Source organism: Trachinotus anak, unplaced genomic scaffold, assembly GCF_046630095.1.
Source record: "Trachinotus anak isolate AG129_WGS33_773 ecotype Australia unplaced genomic scaffold, CSIRO_AGI_Tana_v1 ptg000021l, whole genome shotgun sequence".
Lineage (NCBI taxonomy): Eukaryota > Metazoa > Chordata > Actinopteri > Carangiformes > Carangidae > Trachinotus > Trachinotus anak.
In genome coordinates this window covers 13768890-13783631 of record NW_027273872.1, presented here as the reverse complement: position 1 = coordinate 13783631, position 14742 = coordinate 13768890, and the positions used below count along the sequence as shown (strand labels likewise).

The 14742-nt window shown below is 44.1% G+C and overlaps 1 protein-coding gene across 2 annotated transcripts in view; it reads left to right on the top strand.

Annotated features, from left to right (window-relative positions):
* The window catches only part of abca1b (ATP-binding cassette, sub-family A (ABC1), member 1B), a 38031-nt gene that overhangs the window by 10545 nt on the left and 12744 nt on the right, over positions 1–14742 (top strand). For both annotated transcript variants that reach the window (XM_071458630.1, XM_071458629.1), the window contains exons 4-17: positions 195–336; positions 1219–1337; positions 4637–4758; positions 4948–5151; positions 6354–6443; positions 10044–10284; positions 10937–11076; positions 11164–11280; positions 11771–11965; positions 12786–12991; positions 13324–13500; positions 13591–13813; positions 13905–14126; positions 14215–14419. In XM_071458630.1, the coding sequence (XP_071314731.1) occupies positions 195–336; positions 1219–1337; positions 4637–4758; positions 4948–5151; positions 6354–6443; positions 10044–10284; positions 10937–11076; positions 11164–11280; positions 11771–11965; positions 12786–12991; positions 13324–13500; positions 13591–13813; positions 13905–14126; positions 14215–14419 (2403 nt within the window). The remainder of the gene's footprint in view (positions 1–194; positions 337–1218; positions 1338–4636; positions 4759–4947; positions 5152–6353; positions 6444–10043; positions 10285–10936; positions 11077–11163; positions 11281–11770; positions 11966–12785; positions 12992–13323; positions 13501–13590; positions 13814–13904; positions 14127–14214; positions 14420–14742) is intronic.

Genomic DNA, 14742 nt, shown 5'->3' with positions numbered 1-14742 from the left:
CCATGAGTCCTCGCTGCAGAAGAACAGTCAAAGTCTGATGGATGTTGTAGTTTTTGAACAGAACACTCACTGTTACAGTTTTTTATTGTTGTGAAAGTGATGAAGAGTTCAGATGTTTCTGTCGTGTTGATACTTTTACGTGGTAACAGATTTTCTGACAGGTGTTAACACTGAGTCACTTCCTGTTTCTGCAGGTCATTTTCCCAACAAGGCAATGCCGTCGGCCGGCACTCTGCCATGGATTCAGGGAATCCTCTGCAACGCCAACAACCCCTGCTTCAGAAATCCAACACCGGGCGAGTCCCCGGGCATTGTCGGCAACTTCAACGACTCCATGTGAGACAAACTTTATTTCACTGCAGCTGATGAAAATGAATAATTTATATTTTATAATTTATCACCTTGACAATTCAGCTTCTTTCACCTCAACAGTTCAGCTACTTTCACTGTTCACTGTTAAAAGCTGACACCTCAACGGCTCACTGTGCTTACATTCTCAACTAAATAATAACACCTCCAGATTTCAAATGCTTCAGCTCTCACACTTAAACTGACACCACCTCCGTCAATGCTCACCCCTCAACAGACACTTCATTTGCTTTGACTGTTCAACTTTCATTGCTCACTTGTCACATCCCATCTCAACCTCTCACCAATCGGCTGACACTTCAACTACTTTCAGTCTTCCTCAGCCCCCTACATGGTTTAATCTGGAAATTTAATCTGCTTCCAGTGATTACACTTCAAATGACACAGACACATTTACTGCTTACACTTCATCTGTCACTTCAAACCCTTTCAGTGCACACATTTCAACCTCTTCTTCCACCTCAACTTCCTCAAATTTTAACAGCTTTTATTGTGGACAGTACAACTGACATTTCCACTTCCTTTATCTCTTGACACTTTAACTGCCCACAGGACATAAAAAGAAAGTTTTCAATGACTACACTTCAACTTATTTCAGCTGCTGTCAGAGCTTCAACATCAACCAACGTTTCTTCAGTTTAGTTGAACATACTCAGTGTTTCCACACAAACTGACACTTCAGCTGCTTTCAGCTCTTACACGTCACGACTTCCACACAACATATCGAGTTCTTTGCACCTGCAGTTTGTAGTGTCAGTGAGCACACTTCATTTTCCTTCAGCAGAGGCTTATTTTGCTCAGATGTTTCAGACTCTCACTGTTGGGTTCTTTCACTTTCTGTTTTTGCAGAATTTCCCGCCTGTTTTCAGACGCCAAGAAGATTCTTCTGTACAGTCAGAACGATAAAAACCTGGATGGATTCAAGGAGCTAGCTCGGGCCCTGCAGGTGCTGCAGAGCAGTCAGTCAGGTAGGAAAAAAGTGGGAACAGAGGGTTTGCTCAGGAGCAGCAGCTGAGCAGAGGCAGAGACATCTCACGTTCAGAGGATGTGATTCTGAATCAAAGTTTTCTGTGACTCAACAGGAATAAACATTACATTATAATTATTATATAAACAGATAAACCATAGAACTGATATCTTTAGTTGATGATAATTAAATGTCTTTTTTTTTTGTGATGATCATCAACTGTTTACATGTTAGAGACTAAATGACACACCAGAGCTAAAACCATTAATGAATCACAGGCTGATATCAAATCTATTAGAGTTGCTGCTTCCCTTGTCTTTCATCAGTTTTCATTGATAATAGAGATTAATTGATAATGGAACTGATCACTTCTTACAGCCCTGATCCGTCAAACTAAAATGAACACATGAACAACATGTGTTCATGTAACCAAACCTGATCCAGGTCCAGTCTTTTAAACCTGATCTGGACTCAGCTGTATGAAATTACTTCATGATCTGGTTTTAAACCCATGTGTATCTGAAAAGGTCTTAGAGCTGAACAGTTTTTCACTGGTCCCTTCTCTGGTGGTGGATTTTTCAGGCTCATTAAACAAAAAGAATTTTTCTCCTTTGTGTGTTAATTTGCAGTTTTATCTCACTGTGGGGGGCGTTTCTTTTTTCTACCTGCTCTGACCTGCCAGCCCTTTATTCCCTCACATCACCTCTGATCACACGAACACAGGAGCTGGTCTGATGTGAGCGGGGGTGGGGAGGCGAGCCACGGCAGGTTTACCCTTTAGAGGCTTCTCAGGTGATCTCACCTGGTCAATGTGCAGAGCAGAGAGGAGAGACTTGGAATAAACCTGGATCTGATCAGGATTTTATAAAATGAGAAGGTGGATCTGAGTCTGTGTGAATTGGTTCTGAGTCTGTGAGGTGGATCTGAGTCTCTGAGGTGGATCTGAGTCTCTGAGGCGGTTCTGAGTCTTTGAGGTGGATCTGAGTCTGTGTGGTGGCTCAGTGTCTCCGTCTCAGCCTGGTCAGGGTGGACGGAGCTGTGCCACCCTCTGGCCCTGCCCCTGCAGGTGAGGGTCAGTGTGTGGTTTTGCTCCAAGTTTCCTGTCATGTTGAGTTTTCTGCTCGGCTCAGCGGCGACATGCTGAGCGTCACTGAGTTCAAACATGTCGCTGCAGCTGAACAAACACAGGAGGAGGTCCTGGACCTAGACCAGTTCACTTCAGGTTCTTTTACCCGGCTCACCTGGAGCAGCGTCTTATGTGTCTGTCAGAGATTGAAGATTAGTTCACTGTCACTTGATCTGATCATCATCAATCAAGAATCAATCACTAATTAATCACCAATCAATCACTAAGCAATCATTGCAGCTGACAGGATGAAGGTCTCCCTGCATGGTGAGGTCAGTTCCTGTGTCACCCTGACCCTGTCAGTCAGAGGAAGTGATTAAAGTTCCGCTGGTTCCAGTCGGACCTGAAAGATCCAGGTCCTGATTCTAGCTGCAGGTCAGCCGGTTTGTGTCATGTGTGGAGCTGAATAAAGTTTATTGAAGCCGACGTCTGTCTCTGTTGGAAACTGGTCCTCATTTGACCAATCACATCAGTCAGAGCTGCTGATGTCAGACAGCTCCACCTGTCCTCTGACCCGTCACTAATACAGTTAGTCCACCTCTGCAACGTCAACTTTTTGTCCCTGTGAGGCCTCCATACCCCCAGTTTGTCTCTGCTGCTGCTTCCACGCTCTGTCTCCTCACTGTGAGAGTTCTCAGTCCACTCTGAGGAGACACATGGTGGAGGAAGAGGAAGAGGCAGAAGAAGAGGACAAAACTGAGCTCAGTTTGTGAAGAAGCCTCATTCAATCACTGCAGCGCTGAAACCAGGAGTTAGACAGTGTCTGTCAATGGTTTTCCCCGTCACCACAATGACGAGATTCTGATGTCACCACAGGATGTCAATACAGATATGATGAACCAATGAGAAGCAATGAGTCAATACACAAGGACAAGAGTCTCCTTCTTGTGTCCTCCTCATGATCTTTGATGAAGACAGTTTGTCCTCTCTGAGGACAGGGATGTCCACATCAGTCCACTTCAGTCCCTCTGAGGCACGGAGGACTTTTAGATCTTTAAACATCAGGATAGAGAGCAGTCTAAACAGTGACAGACAGAGGTCACAACTTAAAAACTGTGTGGTTTAAGTGTGTCGAACTCAACACGCGAATTTGTGTTCGTGGTCGTCACAGCTGCGTGTTCGGACCTGTAGAAGCAGAAGAGAGGGGGAGGGGGCGTGTTGAGGCTTTGTGTGAGTGAAATGTAAATATCAGGTGTGATGCAGGTTTTTCCTCTGAGACGTGTGACGACATGTGGAGAGAAGATCCGCTTCTTCTCGTGACATATACCTCACCTATCCATCATGCACGCACAGACTCATTTACATACACACACCCCCAGAATGCGGGGAATGTGGTGGCTCAGTGTCTCCGTCTCAGCCTGGTCAGGGTGGACGGAGCTGTGCCACCCTCTGGCCCTGCCCCTGCAGGTGAGGGTCAGTGTGTGGTTTTGCTCCAAGTTTCCTGTCATGTTGAGTTTTCTGCTCAGAATGCCAAATATTTTAGACTTCCCTCTGAAAGGTCCAGCACTCTCATCTCTAGTATGCGTGGGTAGGGTAACAGCTCTAACCCACCAGGATGTTTCCCGAACTGACAACGTTACTGAGGATGGGGAGCTCACCAGACAGGGCAGGCAGGTTGATGCCATACTGCATCGTCAGGACCCAGGTGTTGAACTGAGCAATACATTAATGATGCATCAATCATCTATTAATAATTATTAATAAATTAATGAATCCATCACTGACATCATGAGGCACTAGGTGTGACCCTCCATTCAGGTGGTTCAGGTGGTCTCTTCTTGCTTCAGGCCTTCAAACTCACTGTGTGAAACTCTCCTGGGCATGGTTCAGGAAGGAGACTCTGTCACCACGTCTCGTGCAGTTTGATTGGTTTAGAAGAAGATGGTACAGAGGAGTTGACAGGATGTTGTTACCCTGAGCAGTGTCTGCAGGCACAACCTCCCACAGCTGGGGGAAGGTAGCCTCTGTTCAGCCTGAGAGGCAAAACCCAGGAGGAGGAGGAGGAGCAGGACTGAGGAGGAGGACAAGGAGCAGGACTCCGGAGGAGGAGGAGGACTGAGGAGGAGCAGGACAAAGGAGGAGGAGCAGGAGCAGGAGGAGCAGGACTGAGGAGGTGTCGGGTTTCTCGAGGACTCTGGGTCTGACTTGCTGTTTGTCTGTTTTTTCTCCCTCAGGCTTCAAGCTGAAACACTTCCTGAGAGACAATGAGACTCTGTCGAGCTTTCTGCTGAGGAACGCCTCCTTCCCTGAACAAAGTGTCCAGCAGATCAGAGAGGCCGACGTGGACCTGGAGAAGGTGAGGGGGCGCTCTGCACATGCACAGTCTGAGCTCAGGCAGTCAGTTTCATTCATGATAAAAACAATTTAAACTTTGAGGCTGGAATAAAACTTCTTCTGACGATGAATCTGACCTTTGAATTTTTCTTCTTGCCATCCTCTGTCTCTGGTCTTTGTTTCTGTCTCTGGTCTTTGGTCTGTGTCTCAGGTCCTCCTCAGAGGTTTCGGGGTCCACCTGAGGGACATGTGTCCCAGGAAGGGGGGCGAACGGAGTCTGGAGGACTTTGTGACAATCAAAGACCGACAGGTGTCAATGCTGGTACAGGAAGTGATCTGTCAGGCGCCCCCCGCCTGGCTGAACCACGCTGAGGACCACTTCCTGAACAACCTGGACTTCCTCAAACCCATCCGGGTAAGAACACACCTGCCGACAGGAGGCAGGTCACTAACAGAGCTGTGATTGGAGGAAACGTGAAACAAGCAGCAGCTGAGAATAAAAATCAGAAGAAGGGACAAGAGGCTCAAAGTTGATTTTATTTAATTCAGACATTAAAACGCTGATTATTAACAGCCATCTATTGATCATTGATTATTAGTTTAAAAGAACAGCAGTTAGTGGTCATCAGCAGAGATCACATGATCGGTCAACTGACTAGCTTTTCCACCTGAGCTTTAGATGCCTTTCAGAGGCTCAGAGAAAAACCAGGAAGTGGACCTTGAGTTGAGCTGAGTGAAGACATTTTGAATCTTGTTTGATGTTCCAGTTTCCACATTTACACACACAACAGTAACACAACACAACACAACTACACAACAGGAGCTAGGAGCTGGGCGTTTCCTCCTCTCTGTTCAGGTGTGTATTCAGTGTTGTGCGTGTGTGGGAGGAGGCGTGTCTCGGCCTGTCTGCTCCTTACAGTCTCAGTTTTCGTAGCCTGGAGACCAGTTTTTGGCCCGGGCCTCCTTTGTACGAGCTGCTGCGAGACTGTGAGAACCTGAACCTGTTTCTGTCTGAACTGAACGTTTCCACGGCAGCAGAGACAGTAACTGTAATGTGCTTCATTCAGACGAAGATCCTAACTGTCTGTCTGAAGGGGACAAACACGCAACTGCATCACAGCTCAGTGTGTTTTAAAGGATAGAGGTCAAGAGTCAGCAATTATTAGAACTAAAATTAATCTGTGTCATGTATGTGACACAGATTTTATAATGCAGAATTAAAAAATGTCCTCTGTCCTGAATGAGATGAGTCAGATCAGCTGATCTTTGTTTGCTCTTTGTTTATAAGAGACAGATATCAGTGTATTATGATAATGATGATATTATATGATGTAGTATTAGACTGCTAAATACTGACAATGGGGAGAAATAAATAAGTTAATAATAAGCAGTGTTGTTGAGACACAGGTGTCATCCTCAGTGTCCCTGAGACTAAAATTAACATTAACTTTGACACAAATAAGAAATGAAACATTAATTGAAGAGAGAAGCCTAATCCTAATGCCGTGATCTGAGAAACTGTGAAATGCTCCTTTAATGTTTTTATTTATGGGTCAAACAGCTGCTTTGTCTCTTCACTGGAAACTACAACTGATTTGGTCTCTTCATGTCTCTCAGGAGGACGTGAGGACCGACCCCGAGGCCGTCAGACAGGTCGCCAGGGCAACTAACAACCTCCTGGACAGCCTGGGTTCACTGGCAGTTGAGGTGAGAAGCACCTTATTACCTGACCCTCCAGTAGAGTTCACCTGCTGGACAGACGTGTCCTCCAGTGTCCTCCAGTGCAGTCAGTATCTTCTGGTCCACCTTGGCACTGGACTGGGGCCACTGGGTTTACTTGGCAGCTCTGAGTGTCTCTGTGAGGCTTTGTGTCCAGATAAAAGCCCTTGTCCTGCAGCTGAGACAGATGAGCTCCCAGCTGAACAAAGTCTCAGACGTCTCTGCAGGTTTTCCCTTCACAGTCCTCAGAGCACGAAAACACAACTCTGAACAAACAACAAACTCCCAGCATCTGTCCTTGTCCTGCTCAGTGTCCTGCTGAGACACTGCAGACTGCAGCTGGCTGCACAGAGACGTTAGAGGCTGGGGTGGAGGACACAGCATTACTGTGACAACATGACTTATATATGATAACATGACTTATATATGACAACATGAGTTATATATGATAACATGACTTATATATGACAACATGATTTATATGATAACATGACTTATATGTGACAACATGAGTTATATATGATAACATGACTTATATGTGACAACATGATTTATATGATAACATGACTTATATGTGACAACATGACTTATAGAGACTGGGGACACTGGGGACTGACTGTAAGCTGTAGCAGACTGAGGCTCTTGGTGAGGACAGTATGATAAAGTTCAGTCAGACTCACCCAGTTTGTTGTTTTTCACCCTAAGGGTATCACACACTTGAAGGAACACACACACACACACACACACACACACACACACACACACACACACTGGGTTAAATTGAAAACATGTGACTGCTGTGTTTTGTTTGGTTTATGTGGATGCTGAGTCAGGAACAGGAGAGAGAGAGAAAGAGAGAGAGTGTGTGTGTGTGTGTGTGTGTGTGTGTGTGTGTGTGTGTGTTTGTGTGTGTTTGTGTGTTCATCTGTAACAGAAATTCTTGTCTTCTAAAGTTAATCCCATCAATTAACAGGACATAGTATAAAATAATGCTTTGATCTTTTTAAATAACTCAAATGTCTTTTATCCAAACTGTTTTTCTAGATTCTGATTTGAGCTTTATTTTGAAATTCTTGTCAAAGGGGAAGTGTCTGGTTTGAGTTTATGGGTTATTTTTTTTTTTTGCAGTACTTAATCACAAACAAACAGAATCACATGAGGAAAATAAAGACGTCAGAGCTGAAGTCAAGTTTTTATGTCGTTTTTATTCCTCTGACGTTCACATCGTTGTGAATCTCAGGACACCCGGAGGGAATCTCTTCATGTGTTTGACTCAGACTCAAGGATGAACAAATTTGATTCTGGTGGTCACATGTCAAAGATCACTGTGACCTCACAAACACATTTTTGGCAATAACTCACAAATACATACACTAATTATGACACAATATAACACAAATGTCTAATAGAATAGAATTATGACATTTTAGATTCAAAAGGTCAAAGGTCAACTTCACAGTAACTCAGGAAGAAGAGACTGACCATGTTTCCTGTGGCTTGGTTGGTGTAGGAGCTGATTCCAGTTCTGTTTCTGTCAAAACAAACTTTATTTAAAAACTCAAACCCGTGGCTGTCAAGTGAAAACCTTGTATGTTCCAGCTGGTTTAACCTGACAGAAACCTGTCCTGTTGCCTGAGGGAGACAAACATACGACCGAGCTGCTTCACAGAAATACACTTTAAAACTGTTTGACTAGTTTTATGACCCAGAGTTTATCTGGACCCACATCAGGTCTTAGCCTGTTAATAGCTTCTCTTATGACGTCCATATTGAATTATACAGTAAAAGCAACAAATGTCACACGTTTTTTTTTTTTGTTTGCTTGTATGTTTTGTGACGTGTGTGTTTTCAGTTTAGATTAGTGAAGGCCTGTCAGTTAAAGGAAGATGATAAATTAAAGAAAGAAAATAAATCAAACAGCAGCAGAATCTTGTGACATTCGGGAGCCAATAATCAAGAATAAAACTAATATTTATTTGAACATGACCACCAACATGAAGCTGCATCAGGACAAAACAATAACAGTGAATCTAAATGTGCTGCTCCACAACACAAAGTGTTTTTATTTTGTCAGTTTGTGTTGATTTGACCTCACAGGTCTGTTTGTACTTTTAATTCAATGACATAGTTCACACACATTTTAAACCTGTTTCCACTTGGTCTTCATCACTGTGAAAATCTGACCTGGAGATGTTTGATCCATCACAGTGAACGTGAGTCATATGTTACACATGATGAGACCAGTGGAGGAAAAACACTGAGCACTAAACCGTCAGCAGAAATCTGACTCTATTTGTATTTAAACCCACAAAAAAGGGTAATGCTCCTTTAAAAAAAAACATCACCTTTGCCTCAGATTTGTGTCGTGACGGTTTCATTTCTGCTGCAGTGTCAGTAACGTGTCGAACTGCAGTAACCTCCAGCTCTTCCTCTCAGAGGAAACAACAATCCCTCTGGGTGAACCTCAGCTTTACTTTTACTCTATTGTCTCTACTGAATGTATCTGATTCACTCCTAACCTTTAAGTTTTCTTTCTTCAAAACATGAATTTTTTTGTTTACCTCTTTTCTTCTTCAACTTAACTGAAATCACAAAACTCAAGATACAAGGTTTTAATCTGATGGTGAAAGTAAATTAGATCATTTTCATTTTGTTTTTTGATACTAAAATGTTTCATTTGAATTAATTAAATAGTTAATGCAACAGTTTCACTTCAAGGTAAAGAAGAGAAAACATGTTGGTTTCAGTTTATAATTTGATATCTTTATATATGAGAGATACATCAAAGAGCAGCGTGTTGGGTAACACATGAAGTTTAACATGTCTCACGTCATGAAAGAGTCTTGTGCTTTAATTATAATATTTCTGACAGTCATTAAAGGCAGACACAAGGCATGATGTCAAATGTTGGTGTCTGAAGCTTTGGTTATTGTTGTGAACTCAGACTGAAAATGAGTCAGAGCTTCAATAGGAAGTGATGACAGACCTCAGTTAATGTCAGCAATTATTTCAGAGGTCAGATTTATTCTGCACCATGATTCATACTGAGGCCTGATGTCTTTTAATCATTTTCTCCTGACAAGTTTTTCTTAAGCTGTTGTCTGTTGGTCTCTAGTGTACATTTCTATATCACCACTGTATCGACTGATGCTGTGAAAACCGTGTGTAATGTTCTGGAGAAGCTGTTTGATCATAAGTGTTTCTGCTGAGGTGAACTGGAAAAGGTCAAATGTGGAAGTGTGCTTCCTTATGAGAGTTGCTGTTCGATGTGGAGCATTTCAACAAGTTCAATTGTAAAGTCGACAAAACATCAACCAGCTGGAAACATGTCACTGCAGGTCTGGATGGTATGAAATGTGTTGGTTTGAGCAGTTAACTGAATTTTGCTCCTGATACTGAAATATAAAAATATGACAACACAGAAACCACCTGACAGAGTCTTCAGAACCACCTAACAACCATCGGTAACACCCTATCAGATCTGGTCCATGAGTTCAGTGTTCATCTCTCTCTGTTTTATACTGCGTTTACTTGTGTTACTGGTAGACCAGTCTAACCAGTCTCCTGTCGCTTCTCTCTGGTCTGTAGTTGGCCGGTATGAAGAGCTGGATCGATCTGAGGAATGAGATCATCTTCCTGACACAAAACGCCACATCATCACCCAGTGCTATGTACCAGGCAGTCTCCAGAATCGTGTGCGGTCACCCTGAAGGTGGCGGCCTGCAGATCAAATCCCTCAACTGGTACGAGGACAGCAACTACAAGGCCCTGTTTGGAAACCACAACAGCAGTGAGGACGAGCCCATGTCACTCTACGACAACTCTTCCAGTGAGTGCTCAGGGTTTACACACTGACAGAGGTCAGAGGTCGGCCAGGTCTGACAGGTCATTTTACTGGTGTGATCCTGCCACTATTGGTTTTATTTCCACTATAGAGTCATCTGGAGAAGAAGGAAAGAAGCTGCCAATATTGTTGTAAATGTATGTAATGCAATGTAAAACATGTTAGGTAGCTGCTGGATTATAACAGATCAGAACTGTTCTGTCGTTGACTCAAACAGGACATGAAATAATTTTAATTCACCCAGAAACAGACTAAATAAAGTTTCGTTTTAAAAACGAGAACACCTGCCTCTGACAAAAGGTAATTTCGCGAACAAACAGCCAATCACGGAGCCTCATGTTGTGTCATTGCAGGTTTCTACACAGAGGTAACGCTGTGAATGAATGAATTCAGTAACCCTGGCAACAGTTTTAAACATTTTGAATTCACTGCAGCTCTGATTGTTTTCTCCTTCATAGCAACAGCTGCTGAGGCTCCTGGGTATTGTAGTATTTAGAGACAGAACAAGTTTGAAAGAATTTAGACTTCACAGCTCTGTAAGTCTGCTCCTGTAAATGAACCAGGGTTAAACTCTGTCCTCCGTGTGTGTGTTTGTGTATGTCTGTGTCTGTTTGTTTGTTTGTTTGTTGTATTCCAGCTCCATACTGTAACAGTCTGGTGAAGAACATGGACTCCAACCCGATGTCCAGGATGATCTGGCAGGCTTTGAAGCCTCTGCTGATGGGGAAGATCCTGTATACACCCCACAACCCCGCCACACAGAGGGTCATCCACGAGGTATGATATCAATTCCTGTCTCATCACTTCCTGCAGGAGGAGGCGTCGGTCTCACGTGTATGTGACCTGTGTCTGTGTTGCGTTCAGGTGAACCGTACCTTCCAGGAGCTCGGTGTGTTCAGGGACCTGGGAGGGATGTGGGAGGAGATGAGACCCAAAGTCTGGAACTTCATGGAGAACAGCCAGCAGATGGACCTGATCAGGGTAACCATGCTCTGCCCACCACCTCCACTGTTCTTCACCTGCTATGTCTCACCTTCTTTCATATTATCAGCTTTTCTGTCTTGATAAAGTTCTTTACCTCGTACAGTAGAACAGTTACTGACACCTGGTGGAGGAGCCTGATGGTGCTGTAGTTCTGTCTCTGAGTTAATCTTAAGTAAAATTCAGCAGAAATAATAATAATAATGTTTATTATAAAGTATTATCAAATACAGGCAAAAGAAGCAGCAAATTCTCACAATTTCTGGTATTTTTCTTTGAGAAATGATTTGAACAATTATTTGATAGTTGTCGGTTAATTTCATCAGATAACAACTGATATGGAAAAACAAGAGTTTATGAGATCAGTTACTGACCACACATTGTACAAGGGCTCAACTAACTACTCTCAATGGTTTTGCTGTGGTGAATAGATTTATCTTCACGAGATAAATAAAGTCCTCATTCAACCTCCTTTCCATTTGTTGTCCAGACTCTGCTGAAGAACAATGTCACTGCTAGCTTCTTCCACGCTCAGCTGTCTAACACCGACTGGACCGTGGCCGACGTCTCCAACTTCCTGTCCAAGCAGGCAGCTGACCCCCGGCCACCAGGCAGCGCTGTCACCTGGAGGGAGGTGTTCAATGAGACCGATCAGGCCATCATGAGCATCTCCCGCTTCATGGAGGTCAGTCAGAAAACAGAAATTTTATCACCTTGATATGAATCAGGGCCATGTTACATTCTCCAAACACCTAAACATGACTGAGCAGAGTCGTTGTGTATGAATGAATCATTTGAGGACTTCAAACTGTCATTAATACTAAACCTAAATCCTGACATGAACTTACAAACTGTTTTCTAAAGAACAGTTTTCTGGTCAGTGAACGGTTGGGTCTAGGTCCTCACATGTAGAGGCCTTGAAGTCCAGCAGGTCCAAAAATTCATCCGAAAACCTAATGTGGCACCCCATCTGCAAAGGTCTGCAGGTGTGGTGGGTTATAACCTTTATACCAAACCTACACCTAAATTTAACCTCAACTCTCACACCAAGTCTGAGCCCCAGATTAACTTCTCAGTACCCACAGTCAACCTGTTCTTACATGAACTCTGAAGACTGAATTCATTCTGTACCCACATGACAGCCATGCTCTATGCGTTATCCATTTTGGCATCAGCTCATAAAGGTCTGCACAGACTGAACACAGTACAAGAGTGTATATAAAAAACCAAGATGGACGCTTGGTTCAAAGACAGGCTGTTTTTTGTTATTCAGAGATCTTCTTTTTTTTCTGACACAGAGCTTTCATTGTTTTCTGCAGAAGGCTGTTTGTATCCTCAATGAACTGAACAAACCTTCACACTAACTTTTAAATTAGGGATCAGTTTTTTAAGCATTGTTTGTTGGGCTGCTGAAGTTTAACGGTATGATTGATATTGTGGTGGTGTTGAAGATCACATGACCTGACCTCCCAATGTATGTGTGCGTGTGTGTGTTTGTGTTGTAGTGTGTGAACCTGGACAAACTGGAGCCGGTCTCCAGCGAGGAGCGACTGGTCAACCAGTCCATGGTGCTGCTGGAGGACAGGAAGTTCTGGGCGGGAATTGTGTTCCCGGACGTCCCCCCCAACGCCACGGAGCTGCCGGCCAAACTCAACTACAAGATCCGCATGGACATCGACAATGTGGAGAGGACCAATAAGATCAAAGACGCGTAAGGACACACACACACACACACACACACACAGATGAAAGTGTTCCTGTCCCTAAATGGTGGGAACAACCCCCACGACCCTGAAATTACTCCAATGAAAACAGCAGAGGGCCCTGAGATGTGTGTTTGAATAGAGTCATTGTGGGGACTCACCTGTCATGTAAGGACAGACAGCAGGTCTCTACAACAACCACTCAATGTTGTTTTATTCCTTTGAGTTATAGTTCTGTATTATAAAGCTGAAAGATGATTGATTATTGATTGGCTGATAACCAGTCGACCTCTAATGTGGATGTTGGTCATAGAGGCAGCTGTGTTTGTCTCCTCCTCAGGTACTGGGACCCGGGTCCTCGTGCCGACCCGTTCGAGGACATGCGGTACATCTGGGGTGGGTTCTCGTACCTGCAGGACGTTATTGAGCAAGGCATCATCAGAGCGATGACGGGCACCAAGGAGAAGACAGGAGTTTACATCCAGCAGATGCCCTACCCCTGCTACGTAGACGACATGTACGAATGTTTTCCGTGTTTCTCCTGCTGTGATTTTCAGTTTTCTCTCAGCGCTCTGTCTCCAACCTGTCCTCATGTCCTCTATCTCAGTTTCCTGCGGGTGATGAGCCGCTCCATGCCTCTCTTCATGACCTTGGCGTGGATGTACTCAGTGGCGATCATCCTGAAGAGCGTGGTGTATGAGAAGGAGGCGAGGCTGAAGGAGACCATGAGGATCATGGGATTGGATAATGGCATCCTGTGGTTTAGCTGGTTCGTTAGCAGCCTGATTCCTCTGCTGATCAGTGCTGGACTGTTGGTGCTGCTGCTCAAGGTAATGAAGGACAAACAGTGAGGTCTTCATCACCTGATGGCTTAAAAGGTTCTGTTAATGATCTGATTTGACTCTGTTGTTTCTGGTACAGAAGGGGAACCTGCTGCCCTACAGTGACCCTGGTGTGGTCTTCCTCTTCCTTGGATCCTTTGCTGTGGTGACCATCATGCAGTGTTTCCTCCTCAGCACGGCGTTTGCCCGAGCTAACCTGGCAGCCGCCTGCGGAGGAATCATCTACTTCACCCTTTACCTGCCCTACGTGCTCTGCGTCGCCTGGCAGGACTACATTGGCTTTGGAGCCAAAGTCTTTGCTGTGAGTTTATCAACCTTTTAATAAGTCTGTTGTTTTGATGCTGTGTTGTAAATGGACAGAGTAAGTCACATGACCTCGTCCTCTGCAGAGCCTCCTGTCTCCAGTGGCGTTCGGGTTCGGCTGTGAGTACTTTGCCCTGTTCGAGGAGCAGGGAGTGGGTATCCAGTGGAAGAACCTGCTGTCGAGTCCTCTGGAGGAGGACGACTTCAGCCTTCGCACCGCCATCATCATCATGTACTTTGACTCCTTCCTGTATGGAGTCCTCACCTGGTACATCGAGGCTGTGTTTCCAGGTGAGAACTGACATCATCACAGTCAGACAGATCTGATGGTAAAACACATGCTTTTCAGTTTACAGGTGAAATAGTTTTATTTAAACTGTAGGCGTGTCTTCTTTAAGTCCATCATGATATGGACAATGATGATGTCGACTCTTCTTTTTGACTTGAACATGTTTCATAGATTTATTGGTGCGTTGTCATTCAGACTCTGGTCACCAGGCAACAGTTGACATTGTGTTAATTTTTACAAATAAGAAGAAAATGTGTCTTTTTGATTTGAGGCTGAAGAGCATCAATTGTCGTTTCCTTTTGAAATATGATAAAATCTTTACACA